Source organism: Entelurus aequoreus, linkage group LG24 (genome assembly GCF_033978785.1).
Source record: "Entelurus aequoreus isolate RoL-2023_Sb linkage group LG24, RoL_Eaeq_v1.1, whole genome shotgun sequence".
In the NCBI taxonomy this organism is placed as follows: domain Eukaryota; kingdom Metazoa; phylum Chordata; class Actinopteri; order Syngnathiformes; family Syngnathidae; genus Entelurus; species Entelurus aequoreus.
This window is the reverse complement of record NC_084754.1, coordinates 11,679,645-11,704,464: the sequence shown is the minus strand read 5'-3', so window position 1 is coordinate 11,704,464 and position 24,820 is coordinate 11,679,645. Positions and strand designations below refer to the sequence as shown.

At 38.2% G+C, this 24,820-nt stretch overlaps 2 protein-coding genes across 4 annotated transcripts in view; both read left to right on the top strand.

Annotated features, from left to right (window-relative positions):
• The window catches only part of mical3a (microtubule associated monooxygenase, calponin and LIM domain containing 3a), a 132,770-nt gene extending 109,661 nt beyond the window's left edge, over nt 1–23,109 (top strand). The window contains exons 45-48 of the mRNA XM_062035332.1: nt 10,541–10,639; nt 14,126–14,225; nt 16,384–16,457; nt 19,583–23,109. Coding sequence (XP_061891316.1) covers nt 10,541–10,639; nt 14,126–14,225; nt 16,384–16,457; nt 19,583–19,767 — 458 coding nt within the window. The 3' untranslated portion in view covers nt 19,768–23,109. The remainder of the gene's footprint in view (nt 1–10,540; nt 10,640–14,125; nt 14,226–16,383; nt 16,458–19,582) is intronic.
• An 866-nt stretch (nt 23,110–23,975) lies between these two features.
• ttc38 (tetratricopeptide repeat domain 38) overlaps nt 23,976–24,820 on the top strand; it is a 46,921-nt gene continuing 46,076 nt past the window's right edge. For all 3 annotated transcript variants that reach the window (XM_062035782.1, XM_062035781.1, XM_062035780.1), the window contains exons 1-2: nt 23,976–24,093; nt 24,317–24,394. In XM_062035782.1, the coding sequence (XP_061891766.1) occupies nt 24,064–24,093; nt 24,317–24,394 (108 nt within the window). In that variant the 5' untranslated portion in view covers nt 23,976–24,063. The remainder of the gene's footprint in view (nt 24,094–24,316; nt 24,395–24,820) is intronic.

The following is a 24,820-nucleotide window of genomic DNA, read 5'->3' as shown; positions in this document are numbered from 1 at the left end:
TAAACCAAGTCATTGTATTTCATTTAGGATTATTTCATACCTTCATTTAAATAAAAATATATTTTTATCTTTTTTAGATAGTCAAATAATGTGAACATGTATCGTGACTAGGATGGTAGAAGGTGGGGATTGAACCCCAGTAACCAGCAACCCTCCAATTGCTGGCACGGCCACTCTACCAACTTCGCCACGCCGTCATTCCTGTATCTTCTCTAGTAACAGTAGTGATGGGTCCTGCAACACAGATGCATCTCCGCATGCGTCGAGCTCATAGAGCGAAACCCTGTGTCTGTGCGCGTACCGCTTTTAGAAAGTCACGTGACCGATCATGAGCTGCTTTGGTCACGTGACCGATACGCGAACTGTATCGCACTGACGCCTCCTATGTGCCCTGTGAGCAACGTTCCCTCTAAGGTGCGCGCCTGCGCAATTGCGCAGTGCTCAAGCGTCCTCCGTGCACAACGTGCGCCGCACAGCCAATATATGCCGCGCACCAAATCAAACCCATCTGAATTCTAAACAAAATAAACACATTTATTCTGTGTAATTTTGAAATGCAACTTTGAGTGACAGTGACAACAAGCGGCCCTAACGGTGTTCGTCAACAACACGCATTGCGCCGCTTCCTAATAAACACAGTTTGGCGCGCAGGCGTCAGTGCGATACAGTTCATGAGCGGTCACGTGACCAGAACAGTTCATGAGCGGTCACGTGACCAAAACAGCTCGTGTTCGGTCACGTGACTTTCTAAAAGCGATACGCGCACCGACACAGGGTATCGCTCTATGAGCTCGACGCATGCGCCGATGCATCGGTGTTGCCGGACCCATCACTAGGGGTCAGCGGATGCTGAAGCGCATACTGCAAAGACTTTCTGCACAGTCAGTTGCTACAGAGCTCCAAACTTTATGTGACCTTCCAATTAGCCCACGTAAAGTATGCAGAGAGCTTCATGGAATGGATTTCCATGGCCGAGCAGCTGCATCTAAGGCATATATCACCAAGTCCAATGCAAAGCGTCGGATTCAGTGGTATAAAGCACGGCCCCACTGGACTCTAGAGCAGTGGAGACGCGTTCTCTAGAGTGATGAATCACGCTTTTCCATCTGGCAATCTGATGGACGAGTCTGGGTTTGGAGGTTGCCAGGAGAACGCTACATTTCGGACTGCATTATGCCGAGTGTAAAATTTGGTGGAGGAGGAATTATGGTGTGGGGTTGTTTTTCAGGAGTTGGGCTTTGCCCCTTAGTTCCAGTGAAAGGAACTTTGAATGCTCCAGGATACCAAAACATTTTGGACAATTCCATGCTCCCAACCTTGTGGGAACAGTTTGGAGCAGGCCCCTTTCTCTTCCAACATGACTGCACCAGTGCACAAAGCAAGATCCATAAAAACATGGATGACAGAGTCTGGTGTGGATGAACTTGACTGGCCTGCACAGAGTCCTGACCTGAACCCGATAGAACACCTTTGGGATGAATTAGAATGGAGACTGAGAGCCAGGCCTTCTCGATCAACATCAGTGTGTGACCTCACCAATGCGCTTTTGGAAGAATGGTCGAACATTCCTATAAACACACTCCGCAACCTTGTGGACAGCCTTCCCAGAAGAGTTGAAGCTGTAATAGCTGCAGAAGGTAGACCAACATTATTTTGAACCCTATGGGTGTAAGAATGGGATGATATGGAAGTTCATATGTGAGTCAAGGCGGGTGGCCAAATACTTTTGACAATATAGTGCATGTCTCGCTTGTGTCCTATTGTGTGTTCAACTGTTTTGTAGCTGCTAGTAGCCTATTGCCTATCATATTTATCTTAGGCCAACCTTGTGGACATTTAGATGTTAACTGGCTTTCCAGCTTTGTACAAGTACCGGTAAAAGTACTGCAGGGCTGCTTGTATCGGAGTTTATATCGGAGATTTAGGATGTACGCTATAATCCAATTCAATTATTATTATTTTTTTGCTTATATTGAACCGATATCCAATATCAATATCTGGTCGGGACACCAATAGTTAAAACATAAAAATAGATCACTATTATGACTGAGGGAATAGAAAATGTACACACATAATTCTGGTATTATAGATACTTTTATTATAGACTGTATGACTGCTGTATTTTTAATCCCTAAAATAACCAAAATTAGCAACAAAATGACAGTACATTCTGCATACATCATCTCTTGAAGTTAAGTACATGAACCCTAAATAAGGCTGGGTATCATGATGCTTATGATTTACAGAGGCACGATTGTTTTTAGTGTCAAACATTGATGTTTTTGGAGAACATTAACAATATTATTGTGTGCAAAAATGGGAAACATTCATACAAATTGTTGCTTGTTTGGGTATTTTCATGAGTTTAGAGTATACAGAATATTCTTATCACCCATCAGCTGGCCTGTTCTTGTAGTTTAGTTAACATAGTTTAGATTACATGTTCCATTAACTGTGTGGCCCTGTGTGTAATAGCTCAGCTGTGTTAATATTTGAATAACCCCACAACTCTTAGCGGCTTTGTTCCTAGATTGTCTTTTTAACCGCCTAGCTTTATCCCATCATCCCTCTTTGATTTTTTCTCATACATGCTCCGTTGTTGCTCCCCAGTGTCTATATGTTGTGTGCGCTAACGTGCATTAGAGTAACCTTGAACTCAAGTGTGACTGGTCTGGAGTAACCATGTCAGACACCGTTTACTGTCGTATTTGAATACGAGGTTAATGCATGTCTCTTGATTTTTTTGTCCACTGTGAAACAGTGCCTTTATATTTTGAAAGCCGGCTTGTGTGTGTATGCATGTATTACATTTGTGAAAGGCCCTGTTGCTTCTCTTTTGTCTGTAGCTTGTATGGCTCATCGGACAGGAGACTGTGTGGAGTTTGAACTCGCTTAACCAGAGTGATTTTTCCAACATACTGACCCTTCACACAAGATGTGTAAAAAAAAAAAAAAAAAAATATATATATATATATATATATATATATATATATATATATATATATATATATATATATATATATATATATATATATATATATATATATATATATATATATATATATATATATATATATTTAATAGAGAAAACGAAGCATAAATTTGCCTTTACAAAGATGATAATGTATAATTGCTAATAATGATACAGTATGTAAAATTAATGACCTCAAGGGTAAAATGTGCCCAGCTTACTAACTAAAGAATATTGTCTGCAGTGTACAACAGGGATATTCAATTACAGTAAATTGTTTTGGGGGCCACATTTCCAGAAAGCGAAAGACTTTGAGGGGCCGGACTTCTCCCTTTGCTGTTAGTCCTTTTTTTTATATTCTGGGGAACCAGTGTCCTCTACAGAAGATGTTTTGATTTTTTCAGAGTGACAGGCGCGCTCTGTTGTTTTGGTTGTTGTTGTTGTTGTTGTTGTTTTAGGGACCTTCTGCAAAAAAGCTAGTCAAAGACAGCACTTAATTTTTTTTTAAATATCTTCTGCAAAAATGTGAGTGTCTCAAAAGTTTTTTCATTTTAAAGGAACTTGCGGGCCGCCGGTTGAATAGCCAAATGATAAAAAAAGAGAGGACCTAAAATGGAACTTTGAGGTATAACTAAAAAAGTCAAACAAACGACTACTGACTGCATCTGGAATAAACAAGCTACAGCTACACCTTAGTTACATAAATCACACTACGAAAAAAATAACTAACAAAAAGTAGAAGACCTAAAGTGGTGCCTAAGTTATGAAAATCACAAGTTTAGATCCCAGTTTTCTAGGTTTGCTAGCAAGGTTAAAATGTCAATGCAAGGAACTACCAATGTGTTTCCAGTGGTCCAATGTCCTTGTTGTATCCTGAGCACTTTAATGTTTTAGGAATTTGCTGCAAAATAGTTTACTCACGCGTTTGGGACTGAACTTGCCAGATGAATAGCCCTGGTCGGTCTACAGTGTATCTGAAGAAATTTTGGTTGTGGTTTCTTATTTATTTTTATTTTTTTTATTTTTTTATTAAATCAACATAAAAAAACACAAGATACACTTACAACCAGTGCACCAACCCAAAAAACCTCCCTCCCCCATCCACACTCATTCACAAAAAAGTGTCTGTCTCTTTCCGTTATTAAACTTCTGGTTCCTACAATGTAGAACGATACAGTCCTTGAAGCACATATGATTGTGTGTGCTGCTGGTCCACTAACATTTTCATTAATTACTATTTTTCATGTAATTGTTTTTATATTGTTTTACTTTCTTTTTTATTCAAGAAAAAGTTATTTATTTATTCATCTTATTTTATTTAAAACATTTTAAAAGGACCTTATCTTCACCAGACCAAGTTGTCAATGAAATCAGATTGTTCAAAAGGGTTCTTAAAACCAGGTCAAGTCCAGATGATGTCCAGGTCGGGCTCAGCAACACACACCTTCACCCATGTACACTGAAAACCAGGGAACACAACAGATTGCATACAATCCACAAACAAAATGTTATTTTCAAAATAAGCACCCATGTACAGTCCAGAACACGTCCAAGTCGGACTCAGCAACACACACCTTCATTTGTGTACCCTCAAACTAGGGAACACAACAACAGATTTCATATCATCTATAAACAAAATTACATTTTCAGAATAAGCCTTTGAGGACTTCCCATCTTTTTTTGATGTTTTTTGGCATCATTTGTTGTGGGTTTGTTTGTATTAGTGATTTCTTTTTTTTTCTTGGCCATGGTTGGTACTCTCTGAATTCTCTTACACTTGAATCAATTTTTTTAAAGGGGGTCTCTTTTGTCTATTGGTGTAGTGGTATGGTACCGTATGTTGTAGCTGTAACGTGTTGCAACGGAAGTTAATTAACATATTCCCAAACTGATTGTTTTGCATATATTGTGCTATATTATGTCATTTAGATGTTAACAAGGTGATGAACTGTAAAACTAGTGGATCTCATGTAGTCTGCCATGATTGGTAGTGTTGTTACGACGCGCCTATAAAATTAATGTGCCGCTGTATGCTTAAAATGACCAAGTTATGTAAATATTACATTTTATTATGAATATGCCTGTCACTGCATTTCATATATACTTACAGTGTGTACATAAAACAATGAGGGATATTTATGGATGTTTTTTAGAGCGCTTTATAGGCGGAATAGAGGGAATCCCATTACCGCTATTGTTAGCTGACTCTTGTTAGGGTTTCTTTATTAGTTAGAATGCAAAAAAAAATAAAAAATGTGTGGTTGTCTCAGGAAAGGATTGTGACTGATAGACAAAATTCCCCCCAAAAAGTGCAGTTCCCCTTTAGGGACTGACAAGCAGTCGAGAGTCAAGGTTGAGGAAAATTGGTTGGGCAACATGGCCACCATCTTTGGCCGACGTCCTTGCAGGGGCACATAGCAACTAATTGGATGTTAGTCATTGACAATTTGTCTAACAATAATAAATACTTGGGGAATATCTGTATACAGTACATTTATGGTAGCACGTATTCCAAAGCATTTTGAGGGGGAGCCAATAACAGAATTTACATTCTTGTGAAAAAAGTAATTCAGCATAGAGGTTTCTAATGTTTTCATGTCTGTAAATTAAACACAGCAAAAAAAATTGGAAAATTCTAATGGCAAGGCATCGTTGAAGCAAGTCTATTAAGGTGGAAAAAAAAAAAAAATTATTGCATTTCACTGAACACAATTATCCCTCTACTTAATTATTCTCTCTGTTTTGTCTGTCTACAAAAAAAACCCACACAAATCTTAATTTGCGCTTCAAAAGTTACCAAAGAAGCCCCAAATCAATCAGAAATTTCCAAATTCATTCAAGTAGTCTTTGTATTTAAAGCCTGCTGCGAATAAGTATTATTATTGTCTCTTGATTATCAGTAATAGCTTAAAGGGGAACTGCAATTTTAGGGAATTTTGCCTATTGTTCACTATAATTATGATAGACATGACGGCGGATATATATTTTTTGTGCATTCTGAATAGTGAATAAATGCGATCAAAAGTCCGCTTACAATGGAGCCAAAGGGAGCCACTCTTTTCTGCCTATAAAGCCCGTCAAAAAACATCCAAACACCTCCATTACGGTTTTATATACATGATGTCAGTATATGTGTAATGTAGTAACGGGCACATTTATAATAAGATTTATAAATAAGATTTCTCATCTATTTAAACAAGTAAAAATGTTAAAAATACACTTTTAATACTGACTTAAGGAAAATACGCTCTTGCAGCCTTTCTCCTTAAATATTTCAAGACTTTACAAGTGAGAGAAGTAAGCCATAGAGTAAGTTTTCCTTCCACGACGAGGAAATATAAGATCAAAATAAGATTTACGTATTTTGACCATTTTAAGCATAAGAGACACATTAATAAATAAAAAAAACGCATCACAACGTTCACTTTTTTTTTTTTAAACTACATCACTGATTGGCTCTGTTCTAAACTGACCTTTATTTACGTTTATTTACGAGTTAGAATGCATTAAAGAAAAATACATTTGTCGTTCATAATGACAGGCAAAATTCCAAAAAAAGTGCAGTTCCCCTTTAAAGGTGTAGCTGCACTTTTTTGTAATTTTGTCTATCAGTCACAATCCTTATGTGAGACAAGAGCACATATGTTTTTCGTTTTTTATGCATTCTAATTCGTAAACAAACGCCAGCAAAAGACAGCTAACAATGGAGGTAATGGGATTTGCTCTATTCCGCCTATAAAGTAACCTGACTCTCGCCAGATCCTTGTAGTTCGCTGAGCTCCACACAAAGATCTGGGAGTTCTCAATAGGAGATGTATTTCAGAAGGCGGGGCCTTGTAAAAAAAATCATTGTATTTGATTGGATAAACCACTTGTCCGTTATCTTGAATGACGTGCTACTTCAACCACTCACATCGAAATCAACCCGTGACGCTGATGAAATCCAAAACAGAACAGCCGACATATTGGATAACAACAGAGCGAAAAGTTCTCTGTTCATCTTTTGAAGAATTAATATTTGATAGATCCGACAAAACAGTTGCAATAACAGCGAGGGCCATACTTGCCAACCTTGAGACCTTCGAATTTGGGAGATGGGGGGGGGGGGGGGGGTGTTGGTGGTAGCGGGGGTGTATATTGTAGCCCGGAAGAGTTAGGGATGCAAGGGATTCTGGGTATTTGTTCTGTTGTGTTACGGTGCGGATGTTCTCCCGAAATATGTTTGTCATTCTTGTTTGGTGTGTGTTCAGTGTGGCGCATATTTGTAACAGTGTTAAAGTTGTTTATACGGCCTCCCTCAGTGTGACCTGTATGGCTGTTGATCAAGTATGTCTTGCAGTCACTTTCGTGTGTATGCAGAAGCCGCATACAACATGTGACTGGGCCGGCACGCTGTTTGAATGTTGAAAAAGCGGACACGTCGACAGGTTGTAGAGGACACTACAGGCAGGGCCATCACGGCACGCCCTTAATATTGTTGTCCGGGTGAAAATCGGGAGAAATTTGGGAGAATGGTTGCCCCGGGAGATTTTTGGGAGGGGCACTGAAATTCGGGAGTCTCCCGGAAAAATCGTGAGGGTTGGCAAGTATGGCGAGGGCTGCGTGCCGCCATTGTTGTTTGACTCAAACAGTCGCTTCGGCGCTACGTCACATCTATGAAATCCCGCCCGGCGATCCTGATTGGTTCATTATTTTTTGCTATCTGGAAGGAGTTTGCAATGCCTTTGAGCCCAGATCCATGTGTGGAGCTCAGCGAACTACAAGGATCTGGCGAGAGTCAGGTTACCTATAAAGCACTGTAAAAGAAAATCCAAAAACATCCATTAAAGTTGTATACACACACTGTTAGTATATATGTAATATAGTAACAGACACATTCATAATACGGTGGCGCATTAATTTCTCAGACACATCACAACATCCGTTAATTCCTAATCTAAGGCAGACTTGATGAGAAACAACGACTATTTTGGGACAAAAGATGATCAAGAACCTTATACATATTTTAGCCTAGATAAGCTACAAGTTTTAAAAGCTGAGTGATAAGCAGATGGAGCAAAGAGCACTATTGCTGAATGCTAAACAAGAAATAAAAACTACGAACATAATAAAATGATCATATACTGTACAATGTCTGCCCGTTTCGATGAATAATTATTCATGATCCTCAGGCATGTAAAACAAAAATAAAAATGGGCGCAAACAAGCATCTTTTGGTTTTTTTCTCTCGCAATCTCAGGGTCTAAGTTGAATGTCAAAGTTGACCAACTTCTCGGTTTATAGCCACAACCTTGTGCTATAGAAGTGAGAGGGATGATTTATAATCTATAATTAACTTTCACCTAGTCAATAGCTGCATTAGCTGTTTACATCTCTGTGATCATGGCGTCACTAAAAGTAGTTCCTTGGCTTTAGCAATTATAATATCCATATTATTCAGGTCACAACATGTAAATGGAGTATTGTTGGCGGTTTTTGTGTATCGGTGGCGTTTTTGCGTATTTGCCATATATTGCAAATGAGAATGCATAAAAAAAGAGACTGTGAATCAGGCAAGTTCCAAAAAAGTGCAGTAAACAGAGGGAACAAAACCATTTTATTGACTCTAATAAGCTTTTTGTATGTGAGTGCACACTTTTTTGTTCTATGATATCCTCAAATGGATTGTGATGGCCCTATTGGAAGCATATTAGTGCATTATCCAGGGTATCCATCCGCAGGGTCTTAAAAAGTCTTGATTCCAACAATTCGAATTTGAGGCCTTAAAATGTCAAAATCTTCTCAAATCTCATAAAACGTCTTAAAGATGAATTAGAAAAGTCTAAAAAAATCTACGTATGTTACTTTCATTTAAAACAAGCATAAACTTCAGTCTTACTTTTTTTTTTTTTTTTTGTTTTTGTTTTTTGAGGGCGTAAAACCGCAACTACAAAACGGAACTAAAGTAGGCTACCTTTGGTGCCCGATTAGAATTTAGCGGGCACCACCAGCTTGCGTGCTGTGCGTGCGCAGCTGTGTTTTGTCACAGCTTAGCAGCAGATAAAACTTACCGAAAGCCCACAGCAAAGCCAAATTAGGGGACGGCGTGGCGCGGTTGGTAGAGTTGGCCGTGTCAGCAACCTGAGGGTTCCTGGTTCGATCCCCAGCTTCTACCACCCTAGTCACGTCCGTTGTGTCCTTGAGCAAGACACTTCACCCTTGCTCTTGATGGGTCGTGGTTAGGGCCTTGCATGGCAGCTCCCGCCATCAGTGTGTGAATGTGTGTGTGTGTGCGTGTGTGAATGTGGAAATAGTGTCAAAGCGCTTTGAGTACCTTGAAGGTAGAAAGCGCTATACAAGTATAACCCATTTACATTTACGTGCAGAAGATGGGTAAGTTCCAGTTCAACGATTTATGGCTTCAAAATGATCAACTTAATGCGTGTTTGAAGCCGGTGGATGGAAACGTATAAAGTGTTTAGGGAAGCGTTTAAAAACGGTGTAAGTGATTGATATGATAATGTAAAACCTCAAAAATCCAGGATAAGTTTGCGTCAAAAGCTTCTGTAACGCCACAAGCACTTGCACGACTATACAAGGATCAACTTAATCCCCCTCGCCCACCAAAAGGAGTGTTATGTGGGTAAAGTGGCAGGCAATTGCCGAAGGAGAATATGAGATGTTTACTAGTGAAATCACACTATTACCTACAGTAAACACACACATTTTTCTGTGGCAGTAGTGTATTTACAGCAGTAAAACTATAAAAAAGCTATTCTCTTATATTATTTATTCCAATAATTTCAGGTCATGTTCTCATGCTAATCTTTTCTCCAGGTTTATACAGCAACTGATATTAAACCCTTTAAAAGTTGTCTGTTTAGTGTTTACACTCAGTTTGTGGTGATGTGAGCAAAGCAAGGAAGATCTAAGAGAATGTCATCTTAGGCTGAGGAGGGACACGCGGTAGAAAATGGATGGATGGATGGATGGATGGATCTTGTCATGCTTAAATAAAAACTAGTTCTTGTTTATCAGCAATATTTTTTCAAAAGACAGATACAAATGTATTAATACAAACCACATACAAAATGAGCTGACCAAATTTGAATGTTAATTAGTTAGTTAAACCATTTTGTTTTCCTATGTGAAAGATCAGTGAATGAATTCATATACTTACAATTCATTCTGGCGCTCTGATTTTCCTTTGTCTTTGTACTTTTTTTGTCCGTATGGATATGAAATGGTCTTAAATTATATTCATTATGGTCTTAAAAAAGTCTTAGTTGAAACCTGCAGAGACCCTTATCAAAAAGGCTTTTTCCTGCTGCCTATACTGTTTTCTATTTTCCTTCTACTTTGTTCATTCCTCATACCACAGAGATGATCTCTCCCACCTCCTCCTAGGTGATTTGTCTTCTTCCTGTCTCAATGTTGCTACCCTTCTTTTGATTTTCACCTCCGTGTTTTTTCTCTTTCTCATCACACTGTGTCCCCTCGCCCTCCCACACCCTGTGTGTCCTCTATGGTTTCTCACTGCAACATCGTTTGTACCATCCCTTCTCTATTCTGCACCCGTGTCTGCGTCAGTCCCCCGCTCTCTTTCCCCCTGTCTTGTGGAGGTTGAGCCCTTTGTGGGGACGCAACGTCGGAGACCTCTCCCCTTCTGCCTCTGCTGTTCCCCTGAAGGTAATGTAACCTCGCCGCCTCTGCTTGACGGGTGTGGCAGGTTACTATGGCAACCACAGGGGTTCTCCAGAACCGGGCGACCCTCTTGAACCCTTTGTCATCATCTTGCCCTTTTACCCATTCTCTCTTTTTGTTTTATTGTGGCTCAGTAATTTCCCCAGAATATCAAATTTAAAGGGGAAACTACTTTGTGCTGTGTGTTTTAAACCAACCGCATGTTTCTGGTTGGTTAAATATCTACATAATTAAATAGTCAATCCCAGTGGATGGGTTTTTTCTTCTTTTTTTTTTTTTGGGTAAAAAGTAGTGTCATAAAATCCCCAAAAAGCAGGGTAATGAACACCTGTGCCATGGCTATAGCTTGCAGGCAAGGTTATTATTCAGGAGTGTGAACCATGCATGGTGTGAAGATGTGTTATAAATATTTAAACCCTGCATAAAGCAAGTTTTACAATTTAATGAATCATATGGTTTGTTCTGTTGTGTGGCCAACACCTGCCTGTGGTGATTTTGCTTGGGTTTCAAATTGTGTGAAGACACAATCTTTTGTTTTCCTGTGTTATCTGATTGATTTCTGCTTTACAGCTGTTTTTTTGTTTTGTTTGTTAGTCTGCCTCTCACTGGGAGCTGTCTTGCGCTGTCTTTGGAACCTTGGGCTGAGGGCTGGTGGTGGTGGGGATGGTCAATAAGGTTGATATACTTTGGAGATGGAGTGGAAAAAAATCATAACTAGGTGGTCTCGAAAACTCAAGCCATAATTCTCTGGCTGCCCTTTCAACTACGCAAACATTTTCATTTTAATGGCGCCTGTGCTTCATCTTGGCCAAGAATGTTGTGCTACATTGAAATTTCCTTTCAATCATCTGCTGCTGCCATTTAACAAAAGGGGTTCATATCTCCTGTCGCATGCAATGGGGAGAAAAGGCTGACTTCTCTTAGCATGGCAGACCTAATAGTACAGTTTGAACCCAGCTATTGGTTTATATAGACATTACATTTTTATTTGATAATTCATTCAACCCTTGTATGAGTGCTGAGAGACGACCATTCGCACATTTCAACATTGAATTGTGATATGCATAATATAGCAGTGTCAGGGCTCAAATGTCAAATGTACTTATAACTATTGCTTTTCTCGGCCCGAGATAGTGGCAATCCTGCAGAAACTAAGGCTGGATTTGCACTACAGCACATGTGTGAAATTAATTGCCCGGGGGCCAGTTATTGCCTGCCACATCATTTTATGCAGCCTGTGAAAGCTTGGAAATAGTAAAGCATTTCATCATTATGTATTTGATCTTTCAATTTTGACATAAAGATTAGCCTGCAATTGCATATCTTCTAAACGTTATAATTATCTGATCACGCAACAAGATATTTCAAAAATGTTTTCGTTATCAATAAATAAATACCTAAATTAGGGGTGTCCTGATACGTTTTCACTTTTGATACAATACCAACATTGTAACCTTAAGTTTTGGCCGATACCAATATTGACCTAATACAATATCAGCAGAAATCATATAGACTTTTAACAAGGAATGTTAGAAAAGGTTTGACCAAGTGAAATTATTTAAACAGTTATTGATGGTAATTATGAAAAACACTAACCTACATACATATAATCATCTGGAATGGAATAATGCTGTCTTTAAATTGAAATGGAGTAGTAATTCGTTTTCTGGTGACACCTAATGGCCACATAAAATGTATTAAATTAAGCTCATGACAGTATGTTGAATAATGTGGACATGTTTGTTACTGGATACTTTCGAATACACTTCTGCTTTAGACTTTAAATGTAAGTAGTATGCAACTGTAATTATTTTATACTTTATATTGACAAATGTAGTGTTTTAGACTGTAATATTGATCAATAAAGGACACAATTTAGGTATGTTTAGTTTGTGTGCTATATAGTGTGCTTACTGTAGCTGTTGTGTACTGTAGCTGCTAACTCTGAGTGGCTTACCATCTTTACCTTTTGTAAATGACTTCACTAAAATACTACAAAAGACCAAACTTGTGTGCTTTTTGGAGGACATTTAGCTGTGAACTGGCTGCCCAACTTTGCACAAGTAAGGACTGCTTTATCAGAGATCATCTGATACTTGCTTTTTTTGCTGATATCGGATTGGGACACGCCAAACCTAAATACCTGCTTGTCAGATTGACTTATTATTTCAAACTAAGTCAGCCATCACTAAAAATATAAGGCAATTATACTTTCACATATACAGTTTATTCACTGTTACAAGCGGCCGTCCAAGGGCAGTCGTAACTGCGAGGTGGCCCTGAATGGAAACAAGATTGACACCCCCACACTACAGTGGTATTATTTTTATGTACTGTATGCATCAGGATATACGCTTGGATCCAACATATCTGCCAATAGTGACTGCAATGTAAACAAATCATTCTGTCTACTAATAAGGTACATCCAAACTGAGCTAGGCTCTTTTTAACTTCCAAGTTCTGTCTTCCAGATGTTTGTTGGGTTTCTGCTCTGGCATGTACAATAGTTTGTTATTCTGTTTTGGCCGCGTGCACACCGATGTTTTCTTAGGTGTTGCATAAATTATACAGCACGGTATTGGATATGATTCATTGGACTATAAACAAATATCCATCGATACATTTTCTACCGCTTGTTTCTCTTGAGGTTGCGGGGGGGCTGATAACATAAAACAAACAATTATACACACTGTAAATGGGAATTGAGCACTCATATCTGCAGTGTAAATCCAGCTCAAAGAACCAATCAGATTGTTCTGATTGATCCCTAATCGCTAACAAAGGTCAAATTTATGATGTACTGTATTACTGTAAGTAACCACTATATTATGTGGTTTTTAATACAGCATTCTCTCAGCATTCACCTTCATTTTATGATGGAAAGGCAATTTATAGTTGATAAATGTTGTTTTCTCTTCAGCTGCTTTGCATTTATTGGATTTTAATTATTCTATTTTCGCTGATGGGTCATTAGTTGGGCTGAGTAGGACTGGGTTTTTTTTTAGTCTTTGGGTTTAGTCCAAAGTTTTGGCTGCTGATTTTCTTTCGGCTTGTTTTATTCCTCCCACATCCCCCACCACTTTGTATTCTGATGAACCGACAAGAGAATGAACGATAGAGTGGCTCCAAAAGAACATTTACGCATGTCACACAGACCAAACCAGGTTAATTAAATAGATTATTCCAACTATTGATTTTGTTTCTACTACACGTTTGTTTGTGTGTCAGGGTTGGTTGTATGCACACCTCACTGAAGTTGAATCCTCCATGCCATCTTTCTGTGACCCTGTGAAGTATGTACCAACACACCGCATTGGTGTGGAGTCCATCCTTCTACCTCACCATCCCTCAGCAAGGACGTCCTTGCCTGGCTGTCATTGCATTACCAGACATTGGCCCTTGTGTGTTCTTGTGATGCCCTGGCTGTTGCCTCGGCTCTCGTTTTGAAATTCTGATTGCTCTTTTCTACAGGCATGGGCAAGAAGGATGATCCCAAACTAATGCAGGAGTGGTTCAAGCTAGTTCAGGAGAAGAACGCCTTGGTCCGCTATGAATCAGAGCTCATGATATTGTAAGTCATATACTTGTGCTTTAGCTTTAACTACGGCCTACTTTCTGGTTGGTGACGTTATGTGAAAAGACTCAATATGAAGCACACTGCAGCTTCTGGAAGAAAACTTTGGAACGTTGGTCATAAAGACAGTGGAATTCTATGGCAGTTCAGAAAAAGGGTCCTTGCAATGTTTGCCAATATTTATTTTCTAACAAATTTTAGTTTATTTTACAATTTATATTAGGTTTTTGGTGTTTTTACTTAAGTTAAGCATTTTGTTTTACTTAGTAATATATAAAGTCTTAAACCAACTTTTTGTACCTATTGTTACCTGTTTTTGTGTATTTGAGATCTACATTAGCCCCGAAAATATAAAATTAAACCATGGAAGCATTGCGGAGATTTTCATAGAACAATCTTGCCTTCATTTATACTTCCTTCAAAAAAGCTTTTTGAAATTTGCACAACTTGTCCAACATGTGATGTCAGCAAATATCTCTATATGGTAAAGTTTTACTCCAAGAGTTTTGCGCGAGTCCGTCCTTGTAGTCTTGACAATTAGCTCCTTTTTCTCTATCCTCTTGTTGTGAGGCAGACTGGCACGTTTTCTGTTGCCATTTCTAGTACAAAGTCTAACTTCTATTTGTCAGTAGAGTCGATATAGAAGCGCTAAAAACTACATCATGGCTGACGGTGTAGAGACACGGTCGAAGTGGAGGCACACAAAATAAGACCGCCCACAAAACGGCAAATCCTCAAGAGACAGTCAGAAAGCGGCTTGAAGACGGTCTGTTAAACAAAATCTATGCAACATTTTGACTAAAGAAATTACCATTACATGTTATGTAGATCACAAGGAAGTGTCTTAAATTTAGAAAAATATACATAATATGACCCCCTTAGATGTGACTTGTTGAAGCCAGCATTGACCCTAAGCTCCTCCCACCACCCTGGTTCGATCAAGTAAATCACTGAGAGGGAATTAAATGTCCTTGCCTTGATGCTGTCATTAAAGGAAACATCAATCAAATATGATATGAATCAGAGCTGATTATTTGCTGCAGCCGAGTTATTACTACAGGGGTGGCGTCGCTCAGAGGGTGGAGCAGCAGTGCAAGCAACTTTAGGGTTGCAGGTTTGATTTCAGCCTCCGCCATCGTAGTCACTATTGTTGTGGCCTTTGGCAAGACATTTTACCCACCATACTCCCAGTGCCACCCACACTAGTTTAAATATAGCTTGAAAAACATGTAGATAATGGGTTTCACAATGTAAAAAGCTCTTTAGGTCTCTAGAGAAAAAACGCTACATAAAATATAATTCACTTGACTTTACTACTACGGCTGCAACATTTTTTTTCATGAAAAAGTTAATCCACGCAAATCTGATAAAATAACTTTAATTATACATAACATTACAGTATGTATGTTACCAGATAGAGCAGAGTCCTTAATGACTCAGCATCATCAAGCACAAAAGCTGCAAAATGTTCTCTTCTTGATTATATTATGCAACACACGAGTACATCTGTTTTTGCACGCCCCACTTTTTGTATGATTAGGTTTTCGATGTTAATTTTCGCCAAACTTTTGCCCCCCATTTTCATAGACCGCCTTGTTAATCGTACAGCCAAAGCATAACCAACTAGTTACTTTGCCGCCGTATCATTCTGCGAAATTGGGTCCCTAACAAAGTATCCCACGTGTTGTTGACTGAGCCATTGTGCTTTTCTTATGGATTATGACAGCAAAATAACCCACTATGAGGCCAAAGGAAGTTGTGAGTCCTAGCACTTCGATACAGAAGGTGAAAAACACGATTGAATTCAAAATAAAACGTTAAGCAACGTACAAAGGTGGTTTTAGCTTGGCTCTCGATATTGCTTCACTTTTATTAAAACTCAATTTATGTCTGGCCTTTTAGAACCTTCTTGCATGGAACTTTCTCACTTCTCATTTTTCAGGGTGTGTTAAAAACGCGTAAACCTTGATGATATGTCATTGTGAGATTGATACATGAGATGCACCTCCTATGTGCCATGTAGATCAGAGTGTTGGCCATAACCCTTTTTGAATGGTTTCTTCAGATATCAGCCTCCGTTAATGTTTGAAGTAACTTCAGAGCTACTGTATTTGTCATGGTTATTAAAGGTGTTTATCTACATTTTGTCTCCAAGCGCCAGAGAATTGGAGCTCGAGGACCGACAGAGTCGACTGCAGCAGGAACTCAGGGAGCGAATGGCTGTGGAAGGTGATTTTGTTGAATTAATTAACCTAATACAAACAATTTGTTTATTCTATACATATCAAAACCACCAACTGGTGCAACACATTAAATGTATAGTCTTCCGTCTGCATCCACTTTTGCATCATCCGACAAGATTGTTGTAGTATTTCCAATGACAAGGGGACTCACTTCACACAGGTAAATTATATATATCCCTGTTAGCCACCTAGCTAATTACAGACCTGTTTCTTTACTTCCACAAGTTTCTAAAATTATTGAGAGACTAGTTAATAACAGATTAGACAAATTCATAAACAACACTAGAACACTCACAGAGAACCGGTACAGATACAGAGCTCACATTTCAACAGGAAGTGATCACCAATGCAATAGATTGTAAACATGGTGCAGCTGCAGTGTTTATAGATCTAACGAAAGCCTTTGACACAATTAATCTTAAAATCTTAATAAAACAAATTATGAATGTATGGCATCAGAGGATTGGTCTTGAACTGGGTGTGAGAAACTCCTTAACCAAAAGGGAAAGCAATATTTGAAGTTAAGCAAACACACATCTACAACGTTAAATATATCCTGTGGCGTACCCCAGAGATCAATACTGGCACCAAAACTGTTCAATCTGTATGTTAGTATTAAAGTTAGTATTACTTGCAGGCAATACTATTGCGTTTTGTTCTGGAAAAAACATACAGAAGCTCATAGGATAGGCACAACAGGGAAATTACGTTCTTGCAGTGCAGGTTTGTACATATAGTAGCAGAAGTAAAACGTGATGAAAAACAAAAACAAAAAAATATTATTTCTACATATTGTGTACTAATATAAGTAGATAAAAGATCAAATAAAATGAAAAACAATAACATCCGTATTGCACACTAAGAAAAACGATCACATTAATGCGTTGTAAAGTCTGATGGCTGTGGGTAGAAAGGACCTGCGGTCGCACTCCTTCTGAAGGAGCTACTCATGGCCTCCACATTGCTGTGCATGGGGTGAGAGGGATTGGACATTATGGATGTCAACTTGGCCAGCATTCTTATGTCAGCCACCTCCTCAATGCTGTCTAGAGGGCAGCCTAGGACGAAGTCAGCTCTCTTAATTAGTGTATTAATAAATTAAAGAGATGGTTTGACAAAATCAGACTATCCTTCAACCTCAGTAAAATGTTATTTGGTCACAGTCGAAGAGAACCTTAAAACCTTTAGTATATTAGTACATGGAATTAAATTATGGTATGGATTAAGCAAATAAATCAATCAATGTACTAATATGATTCAGTTTAAGAAACTGTTACAAACTGCAATGAAGAAGAATCATGATAAACATTTAGAATTTATTGAAAATTAGATCATCTTATTCATCTTACTATTTGAATTACAACTTACTTTACTATTTATTTATTTTTTGTAGAATTGTATTATTTATGCAGTAAATTGTGTACACATTGAGAACAGAAGGTGAATAAAAGTGTTAGTAATTGTTCTCAAATGGAAAAGAAGTAGAATTAAGTAAGCTCTGCTTTTTCCTATTCTTTTTCGAACATATTGAAAAGAGAAACTAGAAATTGTTATGTACAGTGGGTATGGAAAGTATTCAGACCCCTTAAAATTTTTCACTCTTTGTTTTGTGCAGCCATGCCAATTAAAAAACATCATTTTATTTCTCATGAATCTACACTTTTGTAAATTTTCTTTTGGTCATAACTATTCAGACCCTTTGCTGTGAGACTCACATTTAAATCCCATGCCGTCCATTTTCTCTGATCGTCCTTAAGGTTGGTTTTGCTCCTTCATTGGAGTCCAGCTGTGTTTAATTAAACTGATTGGACTTGATTAGGAAAGGCACACACTTGCCTATTTCGGAACTTACAGCTCACAGTGCATGTCAGACAAAATAAGAATCATGAGGTCATAGGAACTGCCCAATGAGATCAGAGACAGAATTTTGGCAAGACACAGATCTGGCCAAAGTTATAAAATAATTTCTGCAGCACTCAAGGTTCCTAAGAGCATAGTGGCCTACATAATCCTTAAATGGAATAAGTTTGGGGTGACCACAACTCTTCCCAGACCTGGCCATCCAGCCAAATTGAGCAACCAGGGCCTTGGTGAGAGAGGTAAAGAAGAACCCAAAGATCACTGTGGCTGTGCTCCAGAGATGCAGTAGGGAGATGGGAGAAAGTTCCACAAAGTCAACTCCACCAGTCAGGGCTTTAAGGCAGAGTGGCCGGACGGAAGCCTCTCCTCAATGCAAGACATATGAAAGCCAGCATAGTTTGTCAAAAAACACATTAAGGACACCCAGACTATGAGAATACGATTGTCTGGTCTGATGAGACCAAGATTTAACTTTTTGGCGTTAATTATTAGCGCCATATGTGGAGAATACCAGGCACTGCTCCCTAATATAATCCCAACAGTGAAACATGGTGGTGGCAGCATCATGCTATGGGGGTGTTTTTCAGTTACAGGGACAGGATAACTAGCCGCAATTGAAGGAAAAATGAATGCGGCCAAGTACAGAGATATTCTGGAAGAAAACCTTTTCCAGAGTGCTCAGGACCTCAGACTGGGCCGAAGGTTTACCTTCCAACAAGACAATGACCTTAAACACACAGCTAAAATAACCAAGGAGTGGCTTCAGAACAACTTTGTGACCATTCTTGACTGGCCCAGCCAGGGCCCTGACCTAAACCCAATTGAGCATATCTGGAGAGACCTGATAATTACCAACCTTCACAATCCAATCTAACAGAATTGGAGAGGATCTGCAAGGAAGAATGGCAGAGGATCTCCAAATCCAGGTATGAAAACCTTCATCATTCCCAAGAAGACTCTTGGCTGTACGAGCTCAAAAGGGTGCTTCTACTTAATACTGAGCAAAGGGTCTGAATATTTATGACCATGTGATATTTCAGTTTTTGTCTTAATGAATTTGGAAAAATGTCAACATTTTTTTTGTCAAGATGGGGTGCTGAGTGCACATTAATTTAAAGGGGTCTCAAAACTTTCCGTACCCACTGTATCATGCTGTTACTGTATGCATGTTCGAAATAAACTTAAAACCATGGCTCAGCGTTGTATGTATACTGTATGATTTCTTTATGTGGTTTATGTTGCCTTCACCAGACCACCTGAAGACTGAGAAGGAGCTTGCACAGGAGAAGCAGATCTTAAACGAAATGCTGGATGTTGTGGAGCAGCGTGATGCCCTGGTGGCCCTCCTGGAAGAGCAAAGGCTTCGAGAGAAAGAGGAAGACAAGGACCTGGAGGCTGTGATGCTCTCTAAAGGCTTCAACCTCAATTGGGTTTAATGAGAGTCAACTAATTGCCCGCAATGAGCTTGTGTAAGGTCTTCTTTGATCCGTTGATCTGAAACCTTCTCATCTGCAGCAGTGTACAGTTTGCCAATACGCAAACACAACATTCGTTGCTGCCGATATCCTGGTTGAGGTTCCCTTCAGCGTTCACGCATCCTCAGCCTACAGGCGGTCCCGGTTAATCACTTTGCAGGTTTGTGCTGGCTCCGTGGGTGGAGCGACAGTTTGTTCACAACTTTATCATCACAGCCTTGAAGTGCTGGCACCGTTGGGAGCATGTTTAAAGACTTGTCTGATTCAAAATGTTCTAAAGGGAACCTTGCAGTTTGGTCCTGCTGATGTAAAGGATTTTTTTTTTGTAAATAGTTGTGTAGAAGCAGCCTCATTTTACAGAAAATCCTGTCTTTTCTGAAAACATACAATATCGCAGGAAGACGGCCTTTCTACCCACTGACTTCTTCATCCCAGTCATCCACAAACACAACTTTCATGTAATTGTTAGCGTTTTTGTTGCTTTCGTCAGATCTGCATTTATCCGTTGCATTCACACAGTAGTGCCCACGATGTCCTGCATTTGCACTTGTGCGTGAGCCACACACACACATCTATAAGCCATTGTATGTAAAGTAACCCGTGAAGACTGCGGCCGTGATCCGTCACAGGAGTTTTGTTGGTTCATGAATGCAAAGACACAAAGTACGGACGTCATACAAAGCCCACTTGCCACTTTACGAGATGCACAGAGGACGTGTAATGATTCACCATCCTTTTTATGATTTTGTTATAAAGTCCCTGCAAAGCAATGAAAGGACTATACAGGATTTGACCACGGCCCGTCACGTTTGCTAACAGCCTTATTAATTTTAAAGATCAAAGTGATGCATGTTGACTGTCAGCCCTGTAAAAGTCCATAGGAAAGGTTGTCATTGTAAAGGATAAGGTAGTTCAAAGGTCAAATCAGTCAACCAGTCTTCCACCGATGTCAGGAGCATAAATCAAATCATTGTGATCTAGAATGCTTGGTGTAGCCATTGATATTTATATTTGTTTTATCTTCTAAATGATTGGCAGGCCAACACATGCTTGTTTGCCTTGGTTTTTAGAATTTTTCTCGTATTTATTGTTAATCTGCCATACTTTTATTGCGCCCCATGTAAGAGACTAAGGGCCTGATCTGTTAAGGCAAGGCAAGGCAACTTTATTTGTATAGCGCTTTTCATACACAAGGCAGACTCAAAGTGCTTCACAAACAACAAACTGAAATGAAAGAAAATAAAAGCAAAATTAAAATGCAGACAATAAAAATAAAAACAGTGCGGACGTTAAAAGACTAAAAGATTTAGCTGAAAGCTAAGGTGAACATAAAAGTCTTCAGTCTAGTTTTAAAAGTAGTCAGAGTTGGGGAGAGTCTGACATCTTCAGGAAGTTTATTCCAGCTATTTGTTGCATAGTGACTGAATGATGCGCTCCCTTGATTAAGATCCAAATAGCGTGCTAAATTGTGTGTGCAACCTATACAATTTGTGTGTGCTATTAGTTATCTATTAGGACTGCGTGCACACCGCCTCATTTAAATGAGGATTTGCATATATGCCCACTGTCACCATTGAAACACTCATATCCCTCCACATTTATGGTATCAAATAGTCCAACATGATGCATTGCGCACAAATGTAATAATATCCACATTTTCTAGGCCATTTTGAAGCACAATCTAGTCAACAGAACGTAGTAGGTGCGCTCTATTAGGCGACGCGGTGTTGTTATGGCGTGTCCGGATGCATGAAAATGCATATTGCAACTAGAGATATATTAATATATCTTTTATATGATGAAAAAAAGGCTAGCAGACACCAAAACAAATCATTTAAATTGGTTTTAATCAGCCCCTTAAGTCATTCAGCAGCTATAAAATTACATTGCGTAGACGATAAGGCTACGTTTTATTCATGACAGTTTGAATATGTTGACACGTGCACATAGGTCTGTCTTCGCAAGCAAGATCGCCTCCTTTCACACAGCCATTATTTGTGTGTAACTGCTAGTTTTATGCACACTTAAAATGTGCTAAATAGAGACAAAACGGTGACTGCTGAACAGTTTGTCTTGCTGAATCATGTTGCAAATGCTAAATGATTATATTTGCATCTCCTCCCAGTTTTGTGCGCATTCTAATGTTCAGCATAAAGACGTGCATGCTAAGTAGATTTACTTTGCTCACAATCCTGCAAGCAGATGAGCTTTACATGCGCAATCAAGTTTGCACGTTTTAATAAATACAAACCTTTTAAGAGATCAGGCCCTATGTCGTCCATCATGTCTGCAGCAGAGCACAATTCACAATTTTTTTTATTTATTTAAAATTGTGTTTAAATTTAATTTGAGCTGAACAAACTTTCATAACACACGACATGAAAAACAATTGGATGGTTTATTATTATGTTCCTCTTTAAAATACATTTTAACAGCAAAGTTACTGCCTCCAAACATGGAAGATTATAATAGTCTTTATTGATTTGATGTGTTTAGCATTGCTACCTCACAGTTAAGGGGTAAAAAAAAAAAAATCACATTTGACCTTTCTTTGTTTGTGTGTACTTGTGTGTGGGTTTCATTGTTGGTGTAAAAAGTCGTGTTTTTCTGCTTCTGGGATTAACACTACTACTTACCAACATCAGAAAGGGTGTTTGATTGTACACGTTTATTTGTATTTACATGTAAGGGAAAATTGTACACATTTTTATGTATTTACATGTAAGGGAAACTAGCAAAAGACCCACCTTGAGATTCATTGACAGTATCACACTGTTCGCTTATGTTTACAAATGCATATCCATATTCACTCTTGTATCGTCATGGTAACGTGACTGTTGCACATTTCAACACACTTCAAAAAAATGCCTTTTCGTTTATACTGTCCCTCTTTTTGCTTGAGTCTGTCTCTCACTGGACGCGACGATTTGTCCGTTTATTTTTATTTTCTAAAGGAATGTTCTGGAGCAAATGCTGTGGACATTTTGCATCAAATCCGAACAGAGTGAGGTGAACTTTTACCCATAAAGAAAACAAACGCAAGTGGTCACTGTTTTACAGCGCCTACACTGTACATGCTACATGTATGAGTTGGTATTTGCTATGATTTGAAACACTCTAGGTTGTTGTGTGTGTGCGTGTGACATGATTGTAATGATATTTATTAACGTGTGAAAAGTGTATTATATGTAAAGAATGAGAATCCTAATTTTTAAACTTTGGTTGACACATCTGTAAATGCTTTGTGTAGCTTGAAATGCATATATGGGTGTTGTATGTGTGCTGTAAACAGCAATAAAACAATGCAGTTTTTAACTTTTTTGCTTCATTTCATACTCCAAAATTATTTGAGAAATTTTTATTTTTAAATTTTGAGGACATTTTGCATATTTGTCAGGGTAGTTTAAATTCAGTCAGGATTGTGGCATTAATTTTGTGTAAAATTTGGTTTATCCGTTATACAGTTCTCAATACCGGGGTAGAGCGGAATATACTGTACGTTAGGTCAGGAAAAAACGAAAGAGGCTATATCATCCCTACAAGCCTGTTTTGCACGTTTCCCTGCTTGTCAGGGGATTTTATTGAAAAACATCTTCAATAAAATCCCCTGACGAGCAGGGAAACCTGCGAAACAGGCTTGTAGGGATGATATAGCCTCTTATGTTTTTTCCTGACCTAACGTATATTCCGCTCTACCTCGGTATTGAGCACTGTATAACGGATAAACCACAGAAACTTTGACTATACATATGTATTGTATGTATGTATTTTAAAAAAAATTAAAAACATAATACAATTACAAATAAATGAAGACATAAAAAATAGGTATACATTACTAAAAAAAAACTGACGTGTTGTGTAAAACTAAATACAATAATCAAATTTTACTCCCTTAAAAAAACAGTGATGTTGGATACTGTGTGTATACACTCACTGGCCACAATATACTGGCACTTGCATCATGATTAAATTCTAAATGCAATTTTACATTCATTGTATGCCTAAACTAAACATGTGCAGTCTTTACGTTTTCGCTTGAAATACAATTTATGTCGGAGTATCCTGAAAAAACGCTCAACAAATGCGTCTCTATATCGCTCATGTGTTGCAGGTAATTATTTGTCTTACTTTGAAAGGGTGGGATTTCCGGAGAAACTTCCGGATTTTTACTTCCCTCTAACTTTACACTCAACTTAGGTGAAGAGCCAGTCAGACAGAGTTGCAGACTCGTGGAAACGTCAACACATTTCATAAAAAATGAATGCTTTGAGCTTCAGAGACTGTGAGGTGAGTCCGAATTTGGGGAATAAATCACATTTGTATGGCGTATTGACTTAATGGGATGGAAAATATTTCAATTTCGTAATAATATTCACAAGTTATAACTTATAACCAAGGTGGTATTGGTCGAAGTGACTTGTTGGATATGTTAGCTAGTACCATAGTGTTCTCATGAAGTACACTCATTTTTGTTACTGGAACTTTACTTTTGTTTACTTATTTGTTTCAGGCGTGGAGGGCTGAGGGTCTTCCATTGTCCACCAGCAGCAACGAAGCGTGCAAACTTTATGACGCTATTCTCACTCAGGTAGAACACGCACACACAATTTTGTAATTGTTACCTTCTTGAGACCTCCGAAAAATGCCTCCCCCTTTAGGACCACCCTTTCTAGATATGTAAAGATTAATTATATATATATATATATATATATATATATATATATATATATATATATATATATATATATATATATATATATATATATATATATATATATATATATGTATGTATGTATGTATGTATGTATGTATGTATGTATGTATGTATGTATGTATGTATGTATGTATGTATATATATATATATATATATATATATATATATATGTATATATATATATATGTATATATATATATATATATATGTATGTATATATATATATATGTATATATATATATATGTATATATATGTATATATATGTATATATATGTATATATATATATGTATATGTATAT